At 35.2% G+C, this 23,804-nt stretch overlaps 1 protein-coding gene across 3 annotated transcripts in view; it reads right to left on the bottom strand.

Moving 5' to 3' along the window:
- The window catches only part of IMMP2L (inner mitochondrial membrane peptidase subunit 2), a 961,484-nt gene that overhangs the window by 209,979 nt on the left and 727,701 nt on the right, over positions 1-23,804 (bottom strand). For all 3 annotated transcript variants that reach the window (XM_059885866.1, XM_024991063.2, XM_024991059.2), the window contains exon 6: positions 18,872-18,974. In XM_059885866.1, coding sequence (XP_059741849.1) covers positions 18,872-18,974 — 103 coding nt within the window. The remainder of the gene's footprint in view (positions 1-18,871; positions 18,975-23,804) is intronic.

Raw genomic sequence — 23,804 nt, 5'->3', positions numbered from 1 at the left:
TTTAAGTTCTCCTCTTTTAGCAAATTTCAGTTATACATACAGTGTTGTTAACTGTACTCACCACGTTACACATTAGTTCTTAAGAGCCTCTCCATGTAAAGATGTGTACCCTTCTACCAACATCTCCCTATTTACTCAATCCTTCAGCGCATGGCAACCACTTTAAAACTCTCTGTTTCTACAAATTCTTTTTTCTTTAAATTCTTCATGTAAGAGATATCATTCAATATTTGTCTTTCTTTGGCTTATTTCACTTAGCACAATGCCCTCAAGGTCCATCATGTTGCAGCAAATGGTAATATTTCTTTTTTTCTCACAGCTGAATAATAAATATACTTTTGTGTGTGTATGCATATATATATATGCACATAATGAAGAAATTATGGTGTGCACATATATGTACATGTTTATATTACAATATTTTGTACATCTGTATGTACAACATGTATGTATAATATTTCTTTATTCATTTATCCTCTCATGGACACTTAGGATGTCTTCATATCTTGTCTAGTATGAATAATGCTGCAATGAACATGTACATTTATGTACATGTAAAGATACCTCTTCAAGATAATGGTTTTATTTCCTTTGGATATATACCGAGAAGTGAGATTGCTGGATCATCGCTTTGTTTCCATATCACTCTCTAGAGTCATCCAGTGCTTTCTGGAAAGTACCCCATGCCATGACCCCAATTCCAACCTCCACTGGCCTCTACAAACAGAGTCTCTTTTTTCCAAAGATGTCCTTGGATACGTTCCACTAACTTACTTCTAAACCAGGAGGCATCATTAGAGCTAAGCTCATTCACAGATCAGAAAACCACTTATCCATTAAAAAAAAAAAAATGTATTAAGTGCTTGTGATGAGCCAGGCACTGTTTTATATCAGTGAACTGGAAAGACATGGTTCTTGACCTCTTGAAACTTAATTTCTATTAGTGGGAATTAAAAAAAGAAAATAAATAAAGAAGTGAAATAAGATAGTGGCAAGTTATGAAAAAAATAGCACAGTAATAAGAGTGATGGCAGAAGTGTGTGTGTGTGTGTGTGTTTCACTTTAAACTGGGTACACAGCCAAATCTTCTCCAAACTGGGGAAAATAGGGAGCTGCTACAGAAAGACCTAAGGGAAGAGAATTCCAGGAAGAGGATCCACCTAGTACAGAAGACCTATGGCCTGTTCAAGTAACTGAAAGACCGGAGTGGTGCAGAGCATAGGGAAGACTGAAATGCGGGAGCCACGTGGTGCGAGACCCCTGAAGACAACGGTCAAGCGAGTCAGAGAAAACACTGTAGAGAAGTTTTCTAATTCTAATAGCAACAGGAGGCCACTAAAGTGTTTCTTGTAGGAGAGAGACCTGATTTGTGGGTTAGATGGCCCCAGCTGCTATCTGGATATTAGAGTTTAGAAGATGAAGAAGGAAAGCTTGTGGGCCAGTTAAAGAACCTCTCGTGGTTGGGTGAGAGAGGCAGTAACAGAAGTGGGTGAAATAAGGCAAGTTTAGGATATGATGGTGGCAGAATTACCAGGCTCTGATGGTAGGGTGCAGATGGGAGTGATAAAAAGTGAGACATTTAGGACTCTGAGCTTTTTGGCTTGAGTAACTGGGTAGACGGTGATGTCATCTACTAAAATCTGGGAAATCTGAGGAAAGAAGATGGGAGTGGGAAGGAACAAAGAATTTCACTCTAGACATGTTAAATCTGAGATGCTTATTGACTATCCAAGTGTGATAAGATCAATCTGGAGATATAATTCCAAACACCAGTGCATAAAATACATCTTTTAAAGATATTAGATTCATTTTTTCTCAGGGAGAGCTTTAAATAGGGATGAAAGAATAGGACAGAGCTCAGGGGCAGGCCAAGGGAGAGAAAAATGAAAGTGAAAAGAGGCTGAGAAAAAAATGACTGGTTATACAGTTTCAAGGAAGCTAAGAGAAAAAAATTCTCAATATGTTTTAAAGAGGAAGTGGTCAACTATATAGAATACTGTTGAAAGGCTAAATAAGAGGAATACATGGGAAAGATCACTGGTTTTGGCAACATGAAAGTAACCCTGACAAACCCTAAGCCAAACGAATGAATCATCTCTTCAAAGCCTAGGCATCTAGCTGGGCTGACAAAGAAAATGATCGAAGAAAGGTACAATGGTGAAAAGGAAGAGGATGCAAAGAAAATCTTAGCACAGATTCAGACTCTTAGCAGCTTTTAATCTTAAACTGTCATACAAGAACAACTAACAATAAGATTAAAAACAAAATAAATATCACATACTAACTGGAACACATATTAAATCAATCTAAATATGAATCTTAGAATTTATCAGCACAGGATAAAAATTTTATTGCTCCAAGTTCAGGAGACATAAGGAGACTTTTGAAAAGACTTCTAATTAATTATTGAACAAAGAATAGCCAAGCAAAGTCTACTAATACAGTGCATCTGTGGAAGTACTCCTGGGAGGACTTATCACTCCCCACTCTGTTCAGGGTGAAGCTCCAAAAACCTGATGATTAATATCAATCTCCCATTTGTTAAACAGCCCAAGTCACCCTTTGTCATTTAAATTGTACTGAATTTGAATCTGCATAGACTGCAAGAAGAGAAGGAATCCTGAAGCTACATAAAATAACCTCACTTCAGTCTTAAAACAGAATACATTAATCTTTTCTGGCACTGCTTCCCCACCAAAACCACAGAACTCAGTGCTATTCCTTGGTGAGTCATGCTGTAAAATTTCCAGTTGACTTATCCACAGAGAGATGGCACCACATGAAATAGAGCCCATAGAAACTTGGGAGAGAAGTAAGGCTTCATGTCTTCGACCTTCTGCTTTGGCTCTGACTTCAGATGTATTACACCAGAACCACGGCTGAAATCCAGGGCTCTGAGCTGAGCAAGTTGCAAGGATGAACCAGGACTCTTTCATACTCAGATCCTAAACCGATTCTCCAGATCGCATGCCAAGATCTGCATTTCTCAAAGCAGTGTTCTCTGGCCGCATTCACCTGGTGCTTTAAAAAAAAAAGCAAATCTCAAAGCCCCACTTCACACTTACACACCAAAATCTGTAAGGGGCAGGTAAAGACATCTGCATTTCTAATAAGCTCCCTTTAGTGTTTTTTAGGTATGAACTCTTGGCCTAATTTGTGTACTATGGATGATTATACCGCATTTTTGCAGGGTAAGGTATTTCACCTTTTGGTTCATTCTCCAACTCATTTTACAGCATACTGTCAGATTAGTGTTCCTAAATTGCTGTAATTATCATTTCTCTACCCTGCCCAAAAGCCTTCTGAGTGCTTCACAGCCCAAAGGATAATGTTGAGACTTCTTTGTGTGATACTCAAGGTTCTTAGTCATGGCTTCAGAATTTGCCCTTCCCACAACTGAGTTTCCATCAAAATATAAAATTGCTCAAATACCCAGTATATGTTGTATAGGCTTCCACCTCCCTGCTTCTAACTTGCTCTCTACTTCTACAAAGTTACTTTCTCATTTGCTCAGAAGCCCAAATTCTGTCCTTTCTTTGAACTCATGGAAGCCTATCCATTTTTTTCCAGCCAGAAGTTCTGTGAACATCATAGTGCTTTATCTCTGTCTCTTGCTACAGGGTGTATGCGTTCTACCTTTTATTCTATGACAGCGTGGCCTATTCGCACCCTGCAGAAACTGGGAACAACAACTCCTTTCTCTACACTGGTATCAGCAAAATAAGATTTCCATGGGACTGTTAGGGGAAGCACACTGACAAACTGCCCACCCTGGCCAGGCACCATAGTAATCATTTGCATGAGTTGTTTTACCACAGGAGGTCCTGGTAAGGAACACAGAACTAATAAGCCACCACCAATTGGAAGAGTTGGGAAAGGTCAAAAGGAGACACCACCTGTTCAACCACCTCCCAGAATCCTTCTCCCTGGCATCCGTCTTGGCTGAACAAGGTGTGCACCACCAGGAAAGACTCTGAATCAGAATGATTGACTAAAGACAATTGGAAACTAATCCCATCACCATAAAACCCCAGACTGCAAGCCAAGCGGCAGAGCTGTTCTCCTGGGTTCCCTTAACTTACTGCTCTCTGCCTGGGTGCCCTTTCCCAATAAAATCTCTTGCTTTGTCAGCATGTGTCTCCTTGGACAATTCATTTCTGAGTGTTAGACAAGAGCCCGGTTTCAGGTCCTGGAAGAGGTCCCCCTTCCTGCAACAGGACTGCCACAATTTTTGTGTAATACTGCCTTCTGGCCACACTAGTTGATCCAGAAGTAGAAGCCTGATGCAAGCTATGGATACCATGGTGTTCCACTACTTGACAAAGATTGATTGTTCCAGGATGGGCATCAGAGGCCCGTCAGTCCTTTCTCATCTAGATTTTGTTCCATAGGTCATAGTTAGTTAGCTCAGGATTGGCACATGAGCAACCCTAGGGACTGAGAGTCTGAGGCACCAACTGTGATATGTATTGTAACTTTGGGAAGCAGAGCACAGCTTTGGACATGGGACTGAGCTTCCCTCAGCTCCAGAAGGCCTTGGGGTGGGGCATCAACTCAGGGTAGGGCTGGGTAAGGAGGCCACTTCAAATTGTTATTCACCATTGCTCTCAGGGACAAGCAAGGGAACCTCGTGATACTTTGAGGGAGCCATCACCACACAAACAATTGCTCTGCTTGCAACCTTATTTCTACTGCTTTATTAGTTTTTCTTTAAACTGAGTGGAAGAGAAAGTTCATGCTACATTTATAAAAAGTTGAAAGTAATACTTGCAAAAGATAGTATTTCTCTCCCCATCTTCCCTGATGCCCCCATCGTTTCTCTCTCTCTCTTTCTCTCTGTCTTAAAAAATTATTAGATTTCCTCCTTTGGGGAGGGGTAGTTTTGTTGTTTAGTTGCTGATGTGTCAGATTCTTTTATAACCCCATGGGATTTCCCAGGCAAGACTACTAGAGTGGGTTGCCATTTCCTTCTCCAGGGGATCTTCCTGACTCAGGGATCAAACCCTCATCTTCTGCTTGTCAGGAGGGTTCCTTACCACTGAGCTATCTGGGAAGAAAATAATTTTGAGAGCAGGTGAGATCTGGACACCGAAGGCAGAAGGGAGGCTTCTACTGTGTGTTAAAAGAAATAGGGGCTAAGAACATAGAATGTATAATGAGCTTTGAAGACATTATAGTTTACTCTAGGCCAGTTTATTTTCAATCAAGCCAGAAGAATATAGAGCATATATCCCATGCATCTGTAAATGATTCTGTTTGGCATGATTCCTGATGTTTTTGGTTGGTTTATTTTTAAACTAGATTGAAGTTATAGGAAAGCACATTCAAACAGATATACTCTGCAAAAGATCATGGTAACAGTCCCTATAGCCATATTGAAGATTTTGAGGAATTAAAAACAGAGAATATAGAAAATAACTGCATACAGAAGGCACTCTTCCTGAACCTAAAGGATAATCATATTTCGATTTAGGGTAATATCCTCATACACAGGTATATCCTATTTAAAACCTTTTCAAAAAGGATATCTTATTCATATTCTTCCTTAAAACCAAATAGCAATTCTCCTTTGCTAAAACAAATAAACAAAAAAGTGCTATAGATAATGAACTCCAAAAGAATTAGTGAGACAGTTAGGGGTAGTGATAGGGTGAAGAAGCACAGAATAAAAATTCACATGGATACAATACGGTATGGGAAATACATAAAGGCTGTAGAGAGACCTCTCTGAAATCAAATAGTAGTTTCATCTAAAGAGAAAAATACTTCAGCTAAAGCATGGTAGGATTTTTTTCCCCCTCCCAAATTAAAATATAAAGTATTAGGTGACTGAAATAAAATCAAATGAAAACTTACTCTTGAAAATTTATTTAAAATGTTTATAAAGTATACTTTTGTGACTCAACAGTAAACATCACTTGAAAAGATATAACAGTTAACTAGCAATGTCCATCTGGATAAAAAGGTGGTTTAAATACCATGCACTTTGATGAATGACTTTTTAAATGGCCTTGCCCATTTTGCACCATTAGTTTTCAGTCATTTCAGGGTAATGCATGGAATATGAAGATAACAGTCCATTGAAATCATGTCTTTAGATTTAAAGAATAATTCATTCATTTAATGGTATTACCATTCCCTATGCAATACATAAATTTTCTTTATTTAAAAGACTCAGCAAATACTTTTTTTTTGGTTTGCTTTTTGCTAATGTCAAAACCAGCATAAAATTAAGTAATTTTGTTTTAAAAGCCTCTGGACCAAATATTTTAAGGTTAGAACATTTCCTAGACCAGAGATTGTATAATTCCATAATGACTTGGAGAAATTACATAATTTATAATCTTATTAGGTTTTTTTTTTGAAGTGAAACTTAATTTATATGAACAACCTAAATATAATCATGGCTCATTTGAGAAGAATCTTTCATTTGACTGCAGCTTCTTAGTAAATACTAGGCAGATAGAGTTTAAAGCCTCTGTAGGGAATAGGCAAATACATTTCACAACAAGAGAGATTTAAGTAGCTTTGAAAATGTTCAGTTAAAGCCCTTCAACTATAAATAAAATCACTGGGGGTCTATGTAAAACTTTAGCCTAATGTAGTTGTTAGTCTAAAGTAAATTCTAGTTAATAATTATTACCTTTATGAAAACCAGGTTTAGTGATTCAGAAAAAAGCAAGGCCCCAAATTCTACAACTTGATGAAGCCATTTAATTTCCCCTTTCCTTCCACTGAACAGAATACCATTATAGAAATACTAAAATTTTATTTAAAGGGATGATCAGTTAATGTAAGTGGAAATTAGTGCAAATACTCTACATCATTCCTTCATCAAAACTAATGATTTTTTCTTGCTTTCTAAAACTACTGAAATGAAGTATATTCTATATACTACATTTCAAATAATAATATTAAATAAAAACAGTGAAAAGAAAATTTTAAACCTGCTTTTCTGTTGGCCAACAATCAAAATATTTATTTTACATAATATGTTTCCTTCTCATTAGCCTCTACATTCTTGGATTCATCTTCCACCCCTTGGAATAGGTAAGAACTTTAGAAAAGGAGCAGAGAAGGCCTGTGAAATGGATGAGTAGTTGATCAGCTGACATGGATGCTAAATGTAAAAGAACAGAAATGTTTTTTGTGGGGGGAGAGGAGGGAGCACTCTGAGTGGCATGAGGATCTTACTTCCCTGACCAGGGGTGGAAATTGCATCTCTAGAGTAAAAGCCTGGAGTCTTAACCACTAGACCACCCGGAAAGTCCTGACAACAGAATTTTGATGGAATAATACTTGTCTTTAAGTGCTAAGGAGTCATAAGCAAAACTCAGTTCTCTTTCCTAAGGTCAGAATAGCAAGTCTAATCAGTATGAGCACAATTCTCACCAGGTAGCCAAGACTGCCACAATATCTCTACATACATTTTGCTAACCAAAGAAGCTTGGAGACATTACCTTGTCACTTCCATCTTTTGTTCTTCCATATAAAGATCATCACAAAACTATCATTATGATTAAAGCTCATCATGCTCAATTTTAAGATGTGATCCATCATAGGTGAGCGTGAAGGTAACTGAGTATTTGAGCTGGGAACTTCCCTAACAGATAGAGTGAGTTAATTCTAGTCAAAGGAATCTAACAAAAATCCAATCAATTCTTATTTCCTAAAAACTCAAATCAACACACTTCTTCATATTTCTATTATTGCCACTTTATCATCTTCCACTTAACCAATAATATCATTGAGTAATTGCATTCTCTGCTGCTGCTAAGTCACTTCAGTCATGTCCGACTCTGTGTGACCCCATAGACGGCAGCCCACGAGGCTCCCCCTTCCCTGGGATTCTCCAGGGAAGAACACTGGAGTGGGTTGCCATTTCCTTCTCCAATGCATGAAAGTGAAAATTGAAAGTGAAGTCACTCAGTCGTATCAGACTCTTAGCGACCCCATGGACTGCAGCCTACCAGGCTCTTCCATCCATAGGATTTTCCAGGCAAGAGCACTGGAGTGGGGTGCCATTGCCTACTCCAAATTGCATTCTCTACCTGTGGTCTATTTGCAATCTAATCTCTCATTATTTTCCCAGATCAGTCTTGCTGACATGCCTCTTCTTACTCATTACCCTCCTGAGCAAAAAATTTTAATGCTTAAGTGCTTCTTAAATTTTCATATATGTAGTTTAGGATATGATATGCATAAAGGGTAATATAGACGTTTTTCATGGACAAATATATCGAACTCAAACCCTCAAACTGTAAATAGATATACTTTTATAAAAATATTTTAAAATATTAAATTCTTTGAATACCTAAAAATTCAATAATTTTTATATAATTTTTATGTTCATTAGTAGTCACTTTGCCTTTTGACTTTTAAGAGGTATTTTTTATATTTTCAGTTCAGTTCAGTCACTCAGTTGTTTCCAACTCTTTGAAACCCCATGGACTGCAGCACGCCAGGCTTCCCTGTCTATCACCAACTCCTGGTTTTTTGATGTTTTACAAAAAACTTTTAGAAAAATTTGAAAAAATTACTTTTCCATTTTTTCATTTCCATTTTGATAAATATATATTCAAATTTTCTATACTCTAATGTAATTAAATATTTTAATCCTTTATATAATTATTGTTTAAGTAAAATGCAAATTATGTGAAAATATTATAACAATATTGTGATTTTGCTAAAATGGAGGTCAGAAAAATTTTATGAATAAACATATAATAATTTATGAATTATATGTTTTACATTACTTTTTCAAATATCCCAGGCCTTTCAGTAGAATACATAGACTTATAATAATTAAATTCCATCATCTTTCATATGTTTGCTGGTTTTAGCCATATGCAGGTATAGTTGTCAAGTTAAGAGAAAAGATCAACTTGATTTATAGCTATAAAATATTTAGATGTGTGGCATGTGGACCTCCATACCTCATGACCCAAACCTATTAGAAAGATCTGCCATGAGTTTTGTGTAGCCACTGAAGCCAACTTTTAATATTTATGTAGTTGTTAAAAATATTCCACTTCAGACATACAAAGTATAACGCATAATATAATGAACAGCTATATCATTACCAGCCTGTTTAAGGTTTAAGACAGTACCAGTAATTTGGTGTCCCTGTTCACCCATCTCCACCTACGTTCACTCCATGCCTTCCAAAGCTAACCACTATCCTGCATTTTTTATTGCTATTTCCAATGGCAAGTTCTTTAAAGGTGTTTTCTATTTGTTGATGAAGTCTAGACCTGTTTGTCACCGTACATGATAGCTCTTACACAAACAAACTTGCGTACTTGTCTGAATAATTCTGCAGATTCCTCTTAGGTTTTCTAACTAGACAATAATACACTTGAGAACAAAAAAACTTTGGAATTTTCCTTTCTAATTGCCACATTTTCTATTTTTTCTTGCCTTAATCTGCACTGGCAATGACCTTTAGCACAGTGTTGAACAGAGGTGGTAAGCTAACCTTCTTGTTTTATTTCTGATTTAAGAGGGAAAGAAAGCTTCTAACATTTCTTCATTAAGCACGATAGGTGCTGTCAGCTGATGATATTATTTCAAGAAGTGAAATGATGTGATCAGAGTTCTTTTAAGAAAAACTCTTGCTTACAGGAGGATGAGTTGGAACAGAAATACCTAGGAACCATATTATAGGAATCAATGTTATTTTGTGAAAAAGTGATGGGGCCTGTGATGCCCCATCAGTAGAACACACCTCATGGTTCTGACTCTGACACTGTAATAAAGAATTCCATTTTCACTTGTTTGATTCATCAAGGTAGACAAATGTTAACATAACACAAACCCACATGGGTCTTCCAGTGGATAATATCTAAAACTATGGTTATTTTACTTCATTACAGACTCCATAGATGGCTCATTACACAGAAAAGAATTGTCTAAATCTTTGACAATCAAACTGATCTTTTAATTCTTTTGCAAGTTTTTTTCAGGAAATAGCCCAATAAGATGCTGACACAAATCAAAGCCATTTTTTAGGACTCGGTGGACACGGGTTTGGGTGGACTCTGGGAGTCGGTGATGGACAGGGAGACCTGGCGTGCTGCGGTTCATGGGGTCACAGAGTCAGACACAACTGAGCGGCTGAACTGAATTGACTGAAGAAAAGCTTTAGGAAAATTAAAAATTTCTAAAGAAAGTCATCTCTGAGAAGCTCAGCAGAAGGACAAAGTCATTTACATTGTTTTGCACTTGAAGAGGTAGACAGGAAATAGTACATATTTTATAAATAAATATCTATTGAAATGAGGAAATTCAATCTCAAACCTTAAACTGCAAAGTATTCAAGAGCTGATGTTTTTTTTCTCCTTATATTGTTTAGGCTAGTCAGTAGATTTTTCTTCTCTTTTGAGCTCCTTATATTTTTCATTTTATTTTTCTATGTAGACATGTAATATAGACACTGATTATGTCTTATAAATAATAAGATAATGATTTCAATCCCACTTAAAATTTTTGAGAATTTGTAAAACTGCTAAATTAATAATACTGCATATATTTCACTAATTTTTGTCTCCTGACCCACTGTCAGTAAATATAACATTTCTAGTGTAATGGACATGCTTAATTCTAACTAAATGGCCCTAAGGGATAGTATCTGCCATAGCAATGAAATTTAATGACAATTCTGCTGACATTTCTCCTATCTGAAAATGAAATCATGTGGAAAATGATTTCTATGTAGCAGAATAATTAAAACAAGCAAAATTTGATTTGGTAGAAACGGAAGCTCAGTTTGTCTCTGTTCTCATGGGAAGGAAGATGTACTTCACCACTAGCTCTAGTTGGTATTATGTTTCCATGCTCTTTAAAACAATCACATATATACATATATAGATATAATTTATATAGATGTTCTAATTGTATTATAACTAAATCCAACCAACACTGATGCTGATCCTAAGGGATTTTTGTGGGCTTTTTTGTTTCTTTTTGCTGTATGAACATTTCTCTGTTTTGAATATTGCTCCAGAGAATTGATTCTTTTCTGAGACTTAGCACTTTGGATATACAGATATTTTCATTATTATGGTATTGCTTCTCATTGGCTTTGGCCTTTTTATGAAATACATGCTTTTGTCTATACCACCCAAGTAAGAATTATACCTAAGTAAAATATGTGAGGTTGCTAGATTCTGGCACTGTTTAAAAGAAACTGTGAAAAACAATTGAAGGAAAACACCAAAGTAAGCTTTTATGATTTTTGGAACCAAGGGACTTCTATCACAAATATTCTTCTACAAAGAGAGATCGTTTTAGTTCCTAACAAAAGTTTTAATGAACAATAGCATGTACTACAAGGAAACTGGAAAATACAACCAATTAAAGTCTAAGCAACATATTTCAAAGAAAGTGTGAACAGAACACTTTACTTGAATTCTCTCAACATATTCTAATGACCTTTTTCTTTATTTGAAGATGGCTGATTTTAAATAAAAGTTATTCTATCTGAAGAAGAGAATTTACACAAGGAAAATGCTACACTTAACAATACATAAAATGAAATGTCAATTCATTCTCAAAAGTCCACAAGAATATTCTGTACTGTTCAAACAATGTTTTCAATGCAGCTGAAACATATTAACCACTCCAAGCATAAACCACTTCATTCACAAAACCTGTGGCATCCAGAGTGTTTTTTTGCAGTATGAGATTGTACCAAATAATTATTATTTTCATGGATTTCAGAACACTCTGTTTTACCAAACCCTCTCAGAAGATTTTATAGGTTTTTCTTATGGGTTTTCAGTACACAGATGTCTACTCTTCTAAGAGGATCTGTCTCACACCTCTACTTAAAGTGCTGTGTTGTTTTCTGCCCTATTATTTATCTGCCTCCTTCCAGGCTGGGCTTATACCTCAGTCGTTCTATCTACTGACCCACTTATGCTCTTTCTAGGCATCAAGGCATCTCTTGATGACAGTGGTGAAAGCATTGGGGAGACTCCCAGGTTCAGTGTACTCCTATCATCCACAACTTGAATCTCTGTCCTTACACCCTGAATCTTTCAAACATGTCCCCAAACTCCATTCCAATGCTTCCCTTTGTCAATTGGTCTATAAAATATAATACTCCTTCCCTTACTCTTCCTGTTAGCCTCGTTGTATCTCCAAGAACCTTATTTTGTTGCCCTGATAACATATTGTATTTCTTCTTCTTCTTCTTTTTTTTTTTTTACGAAAAATGCATAACATAGGGAGAAAATTCAAAATAGGAATGACTAATAAACCTCTTTCAATGTTCATTTCCCACATATTACTTAATCTAGTACTCTCTTTGTAGTTAATACAATCCTCATCTCTCCTGATCCATTCCAGCCAGCGCAATCCAGGCTAAAATCAATATGGATAACTGAAAGATGTTCAAAAATTTGTCTTGAAGACAGAACAAAAGACTTACATAATAGGAAAACATAAACTTTACTTTTCCTCTCCTTTACTTTTCGGTACTTTTGTAAAAAGTAAAAAATGTTTTGAATTTTGCTAAGTTCAAAAGGAGGTTAATGGAATTTTCATCTTCATTTCAATGCTTTCTTATAGATTATCATTTTTAGATCATCAATCATGTAATTAAGAAAGAATATTTCTAATACTCAATTATTTAAAAACTATTATCTATTAGACATATTTCCTTCAAGAAAACATTTTAGGGGGCTAGTATTTTATTTAATTAGGCATCTATGAAATAAGTGATTGAGTTAGCTTTTTTCCAAATGACTTGGAACTAAAAAAGAATTCATATTTAGTATAATTCCCTGGTTTCCCTCTTAGATAGAGGCAGTATATCATACATAGTTTCTGCATCCAATTGTTCAGTTCTGCTTCATGGTTCCCACATAGAAATTGTTCACAAGGTGACACTATGACCACAAATCTAAAAGTCAAAACACTTTTATATAGACTAGAAAGGTCATGCCACCTGAAATGTTTTTTTTTTTTCCTCCTTAATATCCTTTGGTGAATGAAATTAAAAACATTATTTATTTTAGATACTATAACCCAAGAATTTCAATTATGACATACATTCTGACAACAAATCTTTATACAGCAAGTAATGAATGAATTTCAGTGGCTTGTGACTTAAAACTAGATTCAACTGAAAGAAATTGAAAGATAGGGAATGTACAAGCTAAATGGAGGCCATAGAAAGTGTCAATCTATGTTTTCACCAAAAAGAATGGGTATCTATGAAACCATTTCAAATATAAGTAATAAAATGAATATTTATAATAAATCAAAAAAAAAGAACTGTCTTCTTACTTGACGAACAGTCTGCTAATCTGAAATAGTTTAAAAATCACTATTTGAAAATTCATAGCTATGTGCACACACATACAAAAAAAAAGCTTGACTTTTATGTGCTTTCCTTCTAAAGCAAGCAGAAAATTCAATAATATCTATTGTAATCACTTATTTTTGGGTGGTGGCAAAGAACATACCTCAAAAGAAATTATATTAATTCCATCTACACAGAAGTAGGGATGGTAAAGGGAAAGGCTATAATGTCTTTCACAGAGCAAAAAATTATTAAGAGAAGTGCTTTCTGAATTTTCTAAGCAACCATTAGCTATCTTTAATGCATACTCCAGTGAAATCAAGCAGTAATATGTACTGAAAAACATTTTCAGACAATAATAAAAACCTTAAAGGATGCTAACAAAGTATATTTTTCACACTGGAAATCTGAGCTAAAGTCATATATTAGTGAATCCATATTATGAGAAGATTGGACAGTTTCTATCATTGTACAATGATGATATATTCAAGAGGTTTGGTACATAGATCTTCCATAGAGACATTCATAATTGAAACATTTTTTACCCAATCACATCTGTGATATAAATATTCTTCCCTTTGGCCATGGCATTATAAACCATTTTTAGAGAATTTAGAATAAAACTTAGAATTCATTACTTTAATCATCTTTATCTTATTTTTTTTAATATTTAGTTTTCTTCTGATTATAAAAATAATAAAAACTTGCTGTAGACCTTTTACAATATAGTGAAGTGCAAAGGTATAAAAAAGAATTGACCATAATCATAACTCCCGGCTCAATTAACATAACATTGTAATCTATTTTTCAGTTTCATGTACTCACTTAAAACAATACCATGAATGTGCTGTCATTAAATTCTTCACAGATACAGATTTGTAATGACTGCATAATATTTCATCCTATTGATAAAACATACTTAAATTGTATTCCTATTTTAGGTTGCTGAAGATGTTCTTTAAAAATTTTTTCTATATATATATATATATATTCAAAAATACATCACTGTTTCTAGTGAACATCCTCAACAATCTGAAATAGAAGTGCATTAAATAAATTATCAGAGAAGGCAATGGCACCCCACTCCAGTACTCTTGCCTGGAAAATCCCATGGATGGAGGAGCCTGGTAGGCTGCAGTCCATGGGGTCGCTGAGTCAGACACGACTGAGCGACTTCACTTTCACTTTCCACTTTCATGCATTGGAGAAGGAAATGGCAACCCACTCCAGTGTTCTTGCCTGGAGAATCCCAGGGACGGGGGAGCCTAGTGGGCTGCTGTCTATGGGGTCACGAAGAGTCGGACACGACTGAAGCGACTCAGTAGCTCAGTAGCAGTAGTAAATAAATTATATGTGCTGTGGTCCATGGGGTCACGAAGAGTCGGACACGACTGAGCGGCTGAACTGAACTGATGCTCATTATATTAAATAACTATTTAAGATGTATGGATGTGAGAGTTGGACTGTGAAGAAACCTGAGTGCCAAAGAATTGATGCTTTTGAACTGTGGTGTTGGAGAAGACTCTTGAGAGTCCCTTGGACTGCAAGGAGATCCAACCAGTCCATCCTAAAGGAGATCAGTCCTGGGTGTTCATTGGAAGGACTGATGCTAAAGCTGAAACTCCAATACTTTGGCCACCTGATGCGAAGAGCTGACTCATTGGAAAAGACCCTGATGCTGGGAAAGATTGAGGGCAGGAGGAGAAGGGGACGACAGGGAATGAGATGGTTAGATGTCATCACCGACTCAATGGACATGAGTTTGGATAAACTCCAGGAGTTGGTGATGGACAGGGAGGCCTGGCGTGCTGAGATTCATGGGGTCGCAAAGAGTCGAACACGACTGAGCAACTGAACTGAACTGAAATGAAAGATGAATTGAGAGGAGAGGAAATTCTTCCTTTTATACATAAGGAAATGTAGACCATATAAGTTATGTGATTGACGAGGTCCAAAACTAAAGTTATCTGATTTTCCGTTTTACTCTATGTTCGTAAAGGAGTCTACTGGATTCTCTCCATAACATCATTCTCTACAAGTTAAAAGTGCAGATTTCGGATCTTATTCTGTTGTAATGCATTCTATTACTATTACAACTTTGCTATCTTTAAATTCATAACCCATTACTCATCTTTCATCCATAAAACTATTTAATTCCCTCTTGAGCCTACATACAGTGGCAATAAACCAAATCAGAAAAGAAAATTCAAAGATTAAAAAATAAATAGGAAATTTTAGAACAAATGAGGGAAAAAATAGAGTAAGATATTCTTTTCTTCTTCTTTTCTAGATTACAGCTAAAAATTTACTTGAATATGGAAAAAGTCAACTCCAACGTGATTACCCATAGGCAAAATTTAAAATAAATTGAAGAGATTCTATGATAAAGTATAATTACAGTTCAAAAAGTTAAAGGATGTTAAACATAGTTGGCTACAATTCTGAAGTTATTTGGGAGGGAAACGAAGGGTAAAGGCTTCAGTCAATTTCTACAAAGTCAAGATAAGCATCCTAGAGACAATTTTGGCTAATTTTAGATAGGGAGCTTACTTTCAGGAAAAGTGCATTCCCTGTTCCAAGGGGGAGAAATAAATCAACAATCCAGAAAGCCTGAAACTTTCTGACCTTCCACACTCTCCAGTATTACTGATGGATAAGTCAAAAACTTCAACTGAGAATTATTGGAAAAATATAACAGCTTTCAAGTCCATATGTATTTTAAGATTCAAGATTATTTTGCTTCTTTTTAGAATTGTAAAACTTTAGTTGTTATTTTTTAGAAGTATAAAAATATTAAAATAATTAAAATATTCAGATAACCATTAATTGGTCAAAAATGTAATACGAAATCTCTGTACTCAAACATCAGAGTTTAGCTTTAAATAAAGATGGTAGGCCTTGGAGAAGGAAATGGCAACCCACTCCAGTACTCTTGCCTGGAAAATTCCATGGATGGAGGAGCCTGGTAGGCTACAGTCCATGGGGTCGCAAAGAGTTGGATACGACTGAGTGACTTCACTCACTCTTTGCAAGCAGTTCATTGACTCTTCTTGCTAAGAAGAAGTAGGAAGAAAAATCCTTCTGGCAGTCTGGGGTATTTCTTTTAAGATTTCTGACAGTGTAGGATGGATGAATGCTGTGCAATATGAACTTCGGGTAAGTTAAAATGGGCCAGCCTTCCATGTTCATCTGTCTACCTCTTAATAAATAAAAAGCCTACTGTTTAAAAAAAAAAATGGTAGGCCTTTAATTCACTTTTTTTCCCCCTCTATTCTTTTAAACTCATTTAGGAGCATCATTACTAATCACTATTCCTAGTCATAAATGCTATTGGAACGTAAATATGAAATCTACTGTAAGGGTAAAAATATATGTACTAAAAGTCATAAATACAAATAGGTTAGTATTTGATGTGACAAATGTTTTCTTTCATTCTAGTACAGGTTCTTCATCTAATTTTGACAAATAAAACAATACAAATTAAGTAAATGGAAATTTATAGTTTATTCCAACTTGTGAACCAAAGGCCATTCTGCATCTATATATTTATATCCATTATAAAAAGAAGAAAATCACTAAATTTCAAAGTGGTTCTATGTCTCTGACTCATGTTACTGGTTCAAGTTGTAAATTCAAGTATATTTACTTTAAAAACTTGATGTAAATCAATGGCATTAAGGTCCTACACAGAATATATTTGTCAATGTTTTGCATATTGTAGTTTCTTATTGTAATAAACCCGATGAGACTGCCCTTCATACGTCTCTCACTTTTTCTTTCTTTCTTTTTTTAAGCTTATAAGTGACAGAAGATATTTTCATTGCTGATATATTTTCAACTTTCATAGGTCTACTTAAAGTTCAATGGTTCACAGTACTACTATGAAGTACACAGCAGGAAAGAGAACCCAGAAAGAACTGAACAATAGATATGATCCTGAAGGTTGGAATTGCAATTCCAAGTATTCTGGCTATCAACTCTATTAATAATTTTTCTCTCCCAAATAAGAAAGTTTCTGGAATACAAGTAACTGACAATAATACTAATTATATAGATAAGATTGCATTGGCTTCATTTGGTAATAAAGAAAAAGCAACTCAATTTCAAGCTTTAGTACTTATTAAATTAGTAATTATTTACCCCACATGTGCAACGGATAAGAGAACAACATTTTTAACACTTCATTTCAGAGTCACTTACCCTCACAATTAAAACCCAAACTAAAACTTACATTTTAATGTGGATTTGGCCAGCATGATACACTTAATAGATTTAATTTTATTGATGAAAAATAAATAAAACTGCTTTTAGGTGATTTATTTTCACTTTCAAGTTGCTACTAAGTTTCTTCATGACAGTCACTTTTACTACACTCTTCAAGGGATCCTCTATAACAATTCCAATCTGTTCACTTCATTTCTGATACACCTTACAACGATTAAATTTTATTTCTTTAATAATTACTATGCAAAAGCAAGAAAGACCTTAGGCATTTTCATTAGTATCACTGCAGCTAGAAAAAGAAGTAGATGTTGTCTCCTAAAGTTCCTTTCCACTTCACACATAAACATTTATCCAGTCCCAAGCCTCTTGTACTTCTAGTCAAAGATGAGTAAAGTGACTGCTCCTGCAGTGATGGTAATAGTGGTTCCTCACAACAGGTGAAGAAAAATGTTTTATATAAGACCACCAACCATTTTGTTTTAGACAAAAGGATGTGAATAATATTTTTGCATACCTATGTAACTAACGGAACTCAATATTATTTTCACATACATACAAGCAAGGACATGTCTAGATATAGGAAAATCTAATGGGTTGAAGATCTAGGATTTTAAAGAGACATAGGTGACTAGATAACAGAACAACAACATTTTTAACACTTCATTTCAGAGACACTTACTCTCTCAATTAAAACCCAAACTAAAGTTTACATTTTAATGTGGACTTGGCCAATATGATACATTTAACAGATTTAATCTTATTAATAAAAGAGAAATAATGCAGTTTCCATTAACTAAAATATTCTTTATACAATGAGTTATTACAAAGGTTCATAAATAGAGCACTTCTGTATGATTCAAAACTGAAAAAAAATTGTAAAATATGAATTTAGTCACATATTTTACGGAATATAAACATGGTATAAGAACATGAACATTTCTGTTATAAATTAAAAGCTGAAAGATGTTACTTAACCAATATGATTTCCATTATAAATCCCTTTTAAACTACTGACTTATTTCTGTCAAACACTAATTGAAAACATAAGGTACAAAACATATATGTGAGAAAAAAACAAACATTTCTATTGAGATCATAGCAGGCTGAAAGCATCACTTGCCTGAATTGTCTAATATGTATGTCTCACTCACACACACACCTACACACCCACTGACAGCTTAAGTTATCCATATGCTATTTAAAAGGAAATTTTCAAACATAAAGTGTTCCACTATAACATTCGTGGACAAGTCTTGACCGGGTTATCTGAGCAACATCTGTGATGTACTTGTGTTCCTATATTTGAAATCCAATCATATCAGTAATAAGATGACTTACCGGCCCAAATGAATTACTGTCAAAACTATGTCCATGATGATCACCTTCAACCCAGATGTGACCACGGGGGACTTTGACATAGCGGTTTTTGTGTCCCATAGTTCTAGAAATTAAAAAAAAAAAAAAATAACTATTGAGAAAAGATCAGAAAAGAGCTCAAATAGGGAAGCATACAAACTCAGGAAGGACAAAACTGTTATTATAAAGATGCAATGGATTATTATAGATTAAGTGTAAGGCTACTGTAGAATTTTATTTTTAAATAAGATATGGTTCACTTTTCACTTTCATGCATTGGAGAAGGAAATGGCAACCCACTCCAGTACTCTTGCCAGAAGAATCCCAGGGATGGTGGAGCCTGGTGGGCTGCCATCTATGGGGTCACACAGAGTTGGACACGACTGAAGTGACTTAGCAGCAGCAGCAGCAGCAGCAGGACCCTGTAAACCTACCCACAGTATTTTGTTTTCATATTTTTGTAGGTAGAATTTTGTGCTTAAACAAGATGCATTAGCACAAGAAAATGGTTTGCTACTTAATTCATAATATCCTGTATTTTTTTTTTATAAAACCCAATAAGCCCCAACAAAATACAGATCTATTTCATTTCTGACATTTGCTTTTACCTCATTGGTCATAAGGCCAGCTGCAGTCTTCACTTTTTTAGTCAAATAAATGTCCCAAACCAAATGACAGAATTTTCATAACCTCTTAATGCTTTAAAATCCAGAATATTTAAGAAAGAAAGCTAGATAATCTCTTCAAAGACAAACTAACAATGTCAACTGAAAATTTTTGATTAGTGCCATTTGATTTTATAAATCATTCTTGAAAATGAGAAACTTTTTAACAATTTTAAAGACAGTATTTGAAGAGCAATGATCAATGAAGTACATTTAATGGGATATTCTATCTTCTGAAATCTGCTGCTGCTGCTGCTGCTGCTGCTAAGTTGCTTCAGTCATGTCCGACTCTGTGCGACCCCATAGACATCAGCCCACCAGGCTCCCCTGTCCCTGGGATTCTCCAGGCAAGAACAGTGGAGGGAGTTGCCATTTCCTTCTCCAATGCATGAAAATGAAAAGTGAAAGTGAAGTCGCTCAGTTGTGTCTGACTCTCAGCGACTCCATGGAATGCAGCCTACCAGGCCCCTCTGTCCATGGGATTTTCCAGGCAAGAGTACTGGAGTGGGGTGCCATTGCCTTCTCCGTCTGAAATATGACAAGAAAAGAAGTAAGGAAAGGGTCTCTCATACTGTGTTGGTAGCAATGTAAAATGATATAAATTTTTTTCCTATTTTGCCATTTGGGGTAGACTTTTGTCAAATTTATTAATAAACTAAAATGTATGTTCTTTTAATCTAGTTATTTACTGTTAGAAATACATTCCAAGGAAATAATGAGAAATACTAACAAATATTTATTACCAGATATGCTCAACATCGGCCTTTTACAGCAATAAAAAAGTATCTTTTTAAATAATCAATAAGGGATTGGTCACATAAATTATAATATAACTAAATAAAAGGGATGAAATTAGATTAAATATTATCCTAAGCCTATAATAATTCTTTTTCAGAGACTAATTTTTTTCTTCTTTTATTCCCAAAGAATTCCAGAAAATATCTAGCTTAAAGAAACTTTGCAGTAAATGATAGTTGAATGAATAAATGTCACTCCCAAGTCTATAGACTTAACCCCAGAGTCTGAGCTTTACACATAGTTCATGGAGGTAGAGTCTCAATCAGACCATTTTTGTTAGTAAGTTGTATATGTGCAGAAGAATACATTAAAAAGGAAAACTATAGATAAATTGGTGCTATAGAAATTGAAACTATTCATTATCTAGAATGGTTTTTAATTTTCAAGATAATTTCAGTGTTGAATTACTTTGCTTTAGATCAGTAAATCATTCATGCAAGGAAGCAATGTTGTGGCCACTATAAGCCCACAGTAAGTAAATGACTGCTATTTATTTTTAATTGCTACTGGGAAGAAGAGTTTCAGCTTTTTAAAGAAAAGCAAAACCAAGTTGAATATATCTTACTGTCATATAAATGCTCTTCAATTAAAATCAGTCAATTAGTTCTTGACATCACTACTGCTTTTATTATGAGACTCTTTCTAAGAACTACTATCCCAACATCAAGTGTTAATGATGCAGAAAAGACCCTTTTACTTACTTGTTGGCAAAGCACATTCTCCTGATAAGTCCAAATATTGGTTTACCTTATTAAACTGACTATTTTGGATAAGGACTTAGAAAGGAAACAATTACCTATTTTGTCTACTTAAACAATCATTCAAGCAGAATTATGAAATAAAACTAGTCATCTCTGCAATTATAGGATAGGTTTTAAGTCAAGCATATTGTTCTGGAAACCGAATCTGATATAAAACTTAGACTCAGTTTCAATGTCATATAAACCAAGAGGTTAAGATATTTATGATAGAAAATCATAGTATCATAAAATTGCTAGTGATAGTTGCACATTTTCTTGCATTGACTATCTTATTTAAAAATTTTAAATACATGCAAAAGAATGCACGGTACAAAGCGGTCAACAAACATTTGTTAAATGTATGACCAAAGGAATGTATAACTGAAGAATGAAAAATACTGTTACAAAGATTGAATAATATAGTATAAAGTGCATAGAGTCTTGAAATAGACTAAACCAGTTTTAAACTGGATGCTATTAATATTACTCACAAGTAATCCTGTGCAAGTTACTTAGTTTCTACCTCTATTTGTCCGCTTTTAAAATGGGACAGATTAGACACACCCTAACTTAGAAGGAAAGTTATGACCAACCTAGATAGCATATTACAAAGCAGATATATTACTTTGCCAACAAAGGTCCGTTTAGTTAAGGCTATGGTTTTTCCAGTAGTCATGTATGGATGTGAGAGTTGGACTGTGAAGAAAGCTGAGCGCCGAAGAATTGATGCTTTTGAGAAGCTGAGCGCCGAAGAATTGATGCTTTTGAGTCTTTTTGGAGAAGACTCTTGAGAGTCCCTTGGACTGAAAAGAGGTCCAACCAGTCCATCCTAAAGGAGATCGGTCCTGGGTGTTCATTGGAAGGACTGATGCTAAAGCTGAAACTCCAGTACTTTGGCCACCTCATGCGAAGAGTTGACTCATTGGAAAAGACCCTGATGCTGGGAGGGATTGGGGGCAAGAGGAGAAGGGGACGACAGAGGATGAGATGGCTGGATGGCATCACTGACTCGATGGACATGAGTTTGAGTGAACTCCGGGAGTTGGTGATGGACAGGGAGGCCTGGCATGCTGCGATTCATGGGGTCACAAAGAGTCAGACACAACTGAGCGACTGAACTGAACTGAACTGAACGGGGTTGAGGGCAGGGGAAGAGGGTATCAGAGGATGAGATGGCTGGATGGCATCACTGATTGAACATGAACTTGGACAAACTCAGGGAGATGGTGAGGGACAGGGAAGCCTGGCATGCTGCAGTTCATGGTGTCACAAAGAGTCAGACAGGATTCGGTGACTGAACAACAACAACAATGGGGTTGAGAGAAAGCTTAAGTAGTTAGATGACAATATAACAGAGAGGCTGCTATAGAGTACAGTCTCTGCAGACAGCCTATCTTGGAGTTGATGTCTGACTTAACTTTAAAGTTTATGTAACCTTGGGCCAGTTGATAAAGGTCTTAACTGTCAGTTACCATATTTGCAGAATGGGGCAAATAATAGTACCTAACTCAAAAAACTGTTCTATGGACAAAAGTGGCATGTATTAAGCACTTGATAAATGGATTCTCTTAGAGTTGAGACTTTCTAAGTAAAGCACTCAATGTATTTCTAATGTATAGTAGGAACTCAGTAAGCTTAGTAAGCGGTAGTTATTATTGCTATCAACTTCTTTGTCCACTATTTTCTTTCATTTTATAATTCCGAATGTGTTCAGTTTCTACTACCTATTAGCATCAGTCTTTTAAAATTACCTGAGCTATGCTTCAATAATTCCTTTTCCCTACATTTGCACTGGTCTTGTAGACTATTTTTAATGGTACAGTGAATCTTATTTTTTCTTTTATTCTTATACCCTTCTGGGACATTCTAAAACTTATGTGTGGAAACACAATATATATGCTTGTGCATATTCAAACACGCAGAGAGTAGTAGGTAAAAGCACAATCTACCTATTTATGCTTTTACTTACTAATCTCTTGCATATTTGAATGTTGCTATGCTAACAGAGAATGGTTTACCTAGACACTAAACAGGGTGTGAAAGAACTCTGAGCTATAGAACCCTGCTGAAATTCATCCCGTGTACATAGTGTATATTTTTTCCCCTCAGGTTTCAATCTAATTTTTTAAAAAATAACCCAAAGTGGCTTTGAAAAATATGATGTTAAAATATTGAGCTGGTTCTCTTTAGGACTGCCAAAGAAATATAATACTCCTAATAGAATATCTCTAGAGAAGGAATTTTAAATAGCTTTGTGCTCCTGAATTCACATAAAAGAAAGACAAGATAATCTTTAAGGTGATTTAACAGTTAAGTGAGGTGTCAGCCTACAAGGTTGTATGTATATATGGGTTGCAAATAATTTTGGTTTTGACAGGCAAAAATGAATTCTGTATGGTATTCTAACTATCTATCTACAAAAAGGCATTTTTTGTACTAGTTTTACCAAGACAAGTTACCTAGGTCTTATAAATGGAATGAAGAATGATTGCTTCCAATTTGATTTGACCTTGAAAACAATGTTTTTTTGTCTCTGAATATTTTGAGTCATCAGTTGAACACAAAATTGTCTATGTAATCCCTGATGTCACAAGAAGGAAACAAATCCATATTTAAAGCATCTCATAAGCACACACACATATATATCCTTAATTTAGGTAAGCACTATTAATAAATCATGATTATTTAAGGTATTTTGAATTATTTATTTTT

The sequence above is a fragment of the Bos taurus genome, chromosome 4 (assembly GCF_002263795.3).
Source record: "Bos taurus isolate L1 Dominette 01449 registration number 42190680 breed Hereford chromosome 4, ARS-UCD2.0, whole genome shotgun sequence".
NCBI lineage: Eukaryota > Metazoa > Chordata > Mammalia > Artiodactyla > Bovidae > Bos > Bos taurus.
Note: the sequence above shows the minus strand (reverse complement) of the source record. Positions and strands in the feature narration are given on the sequence as shown.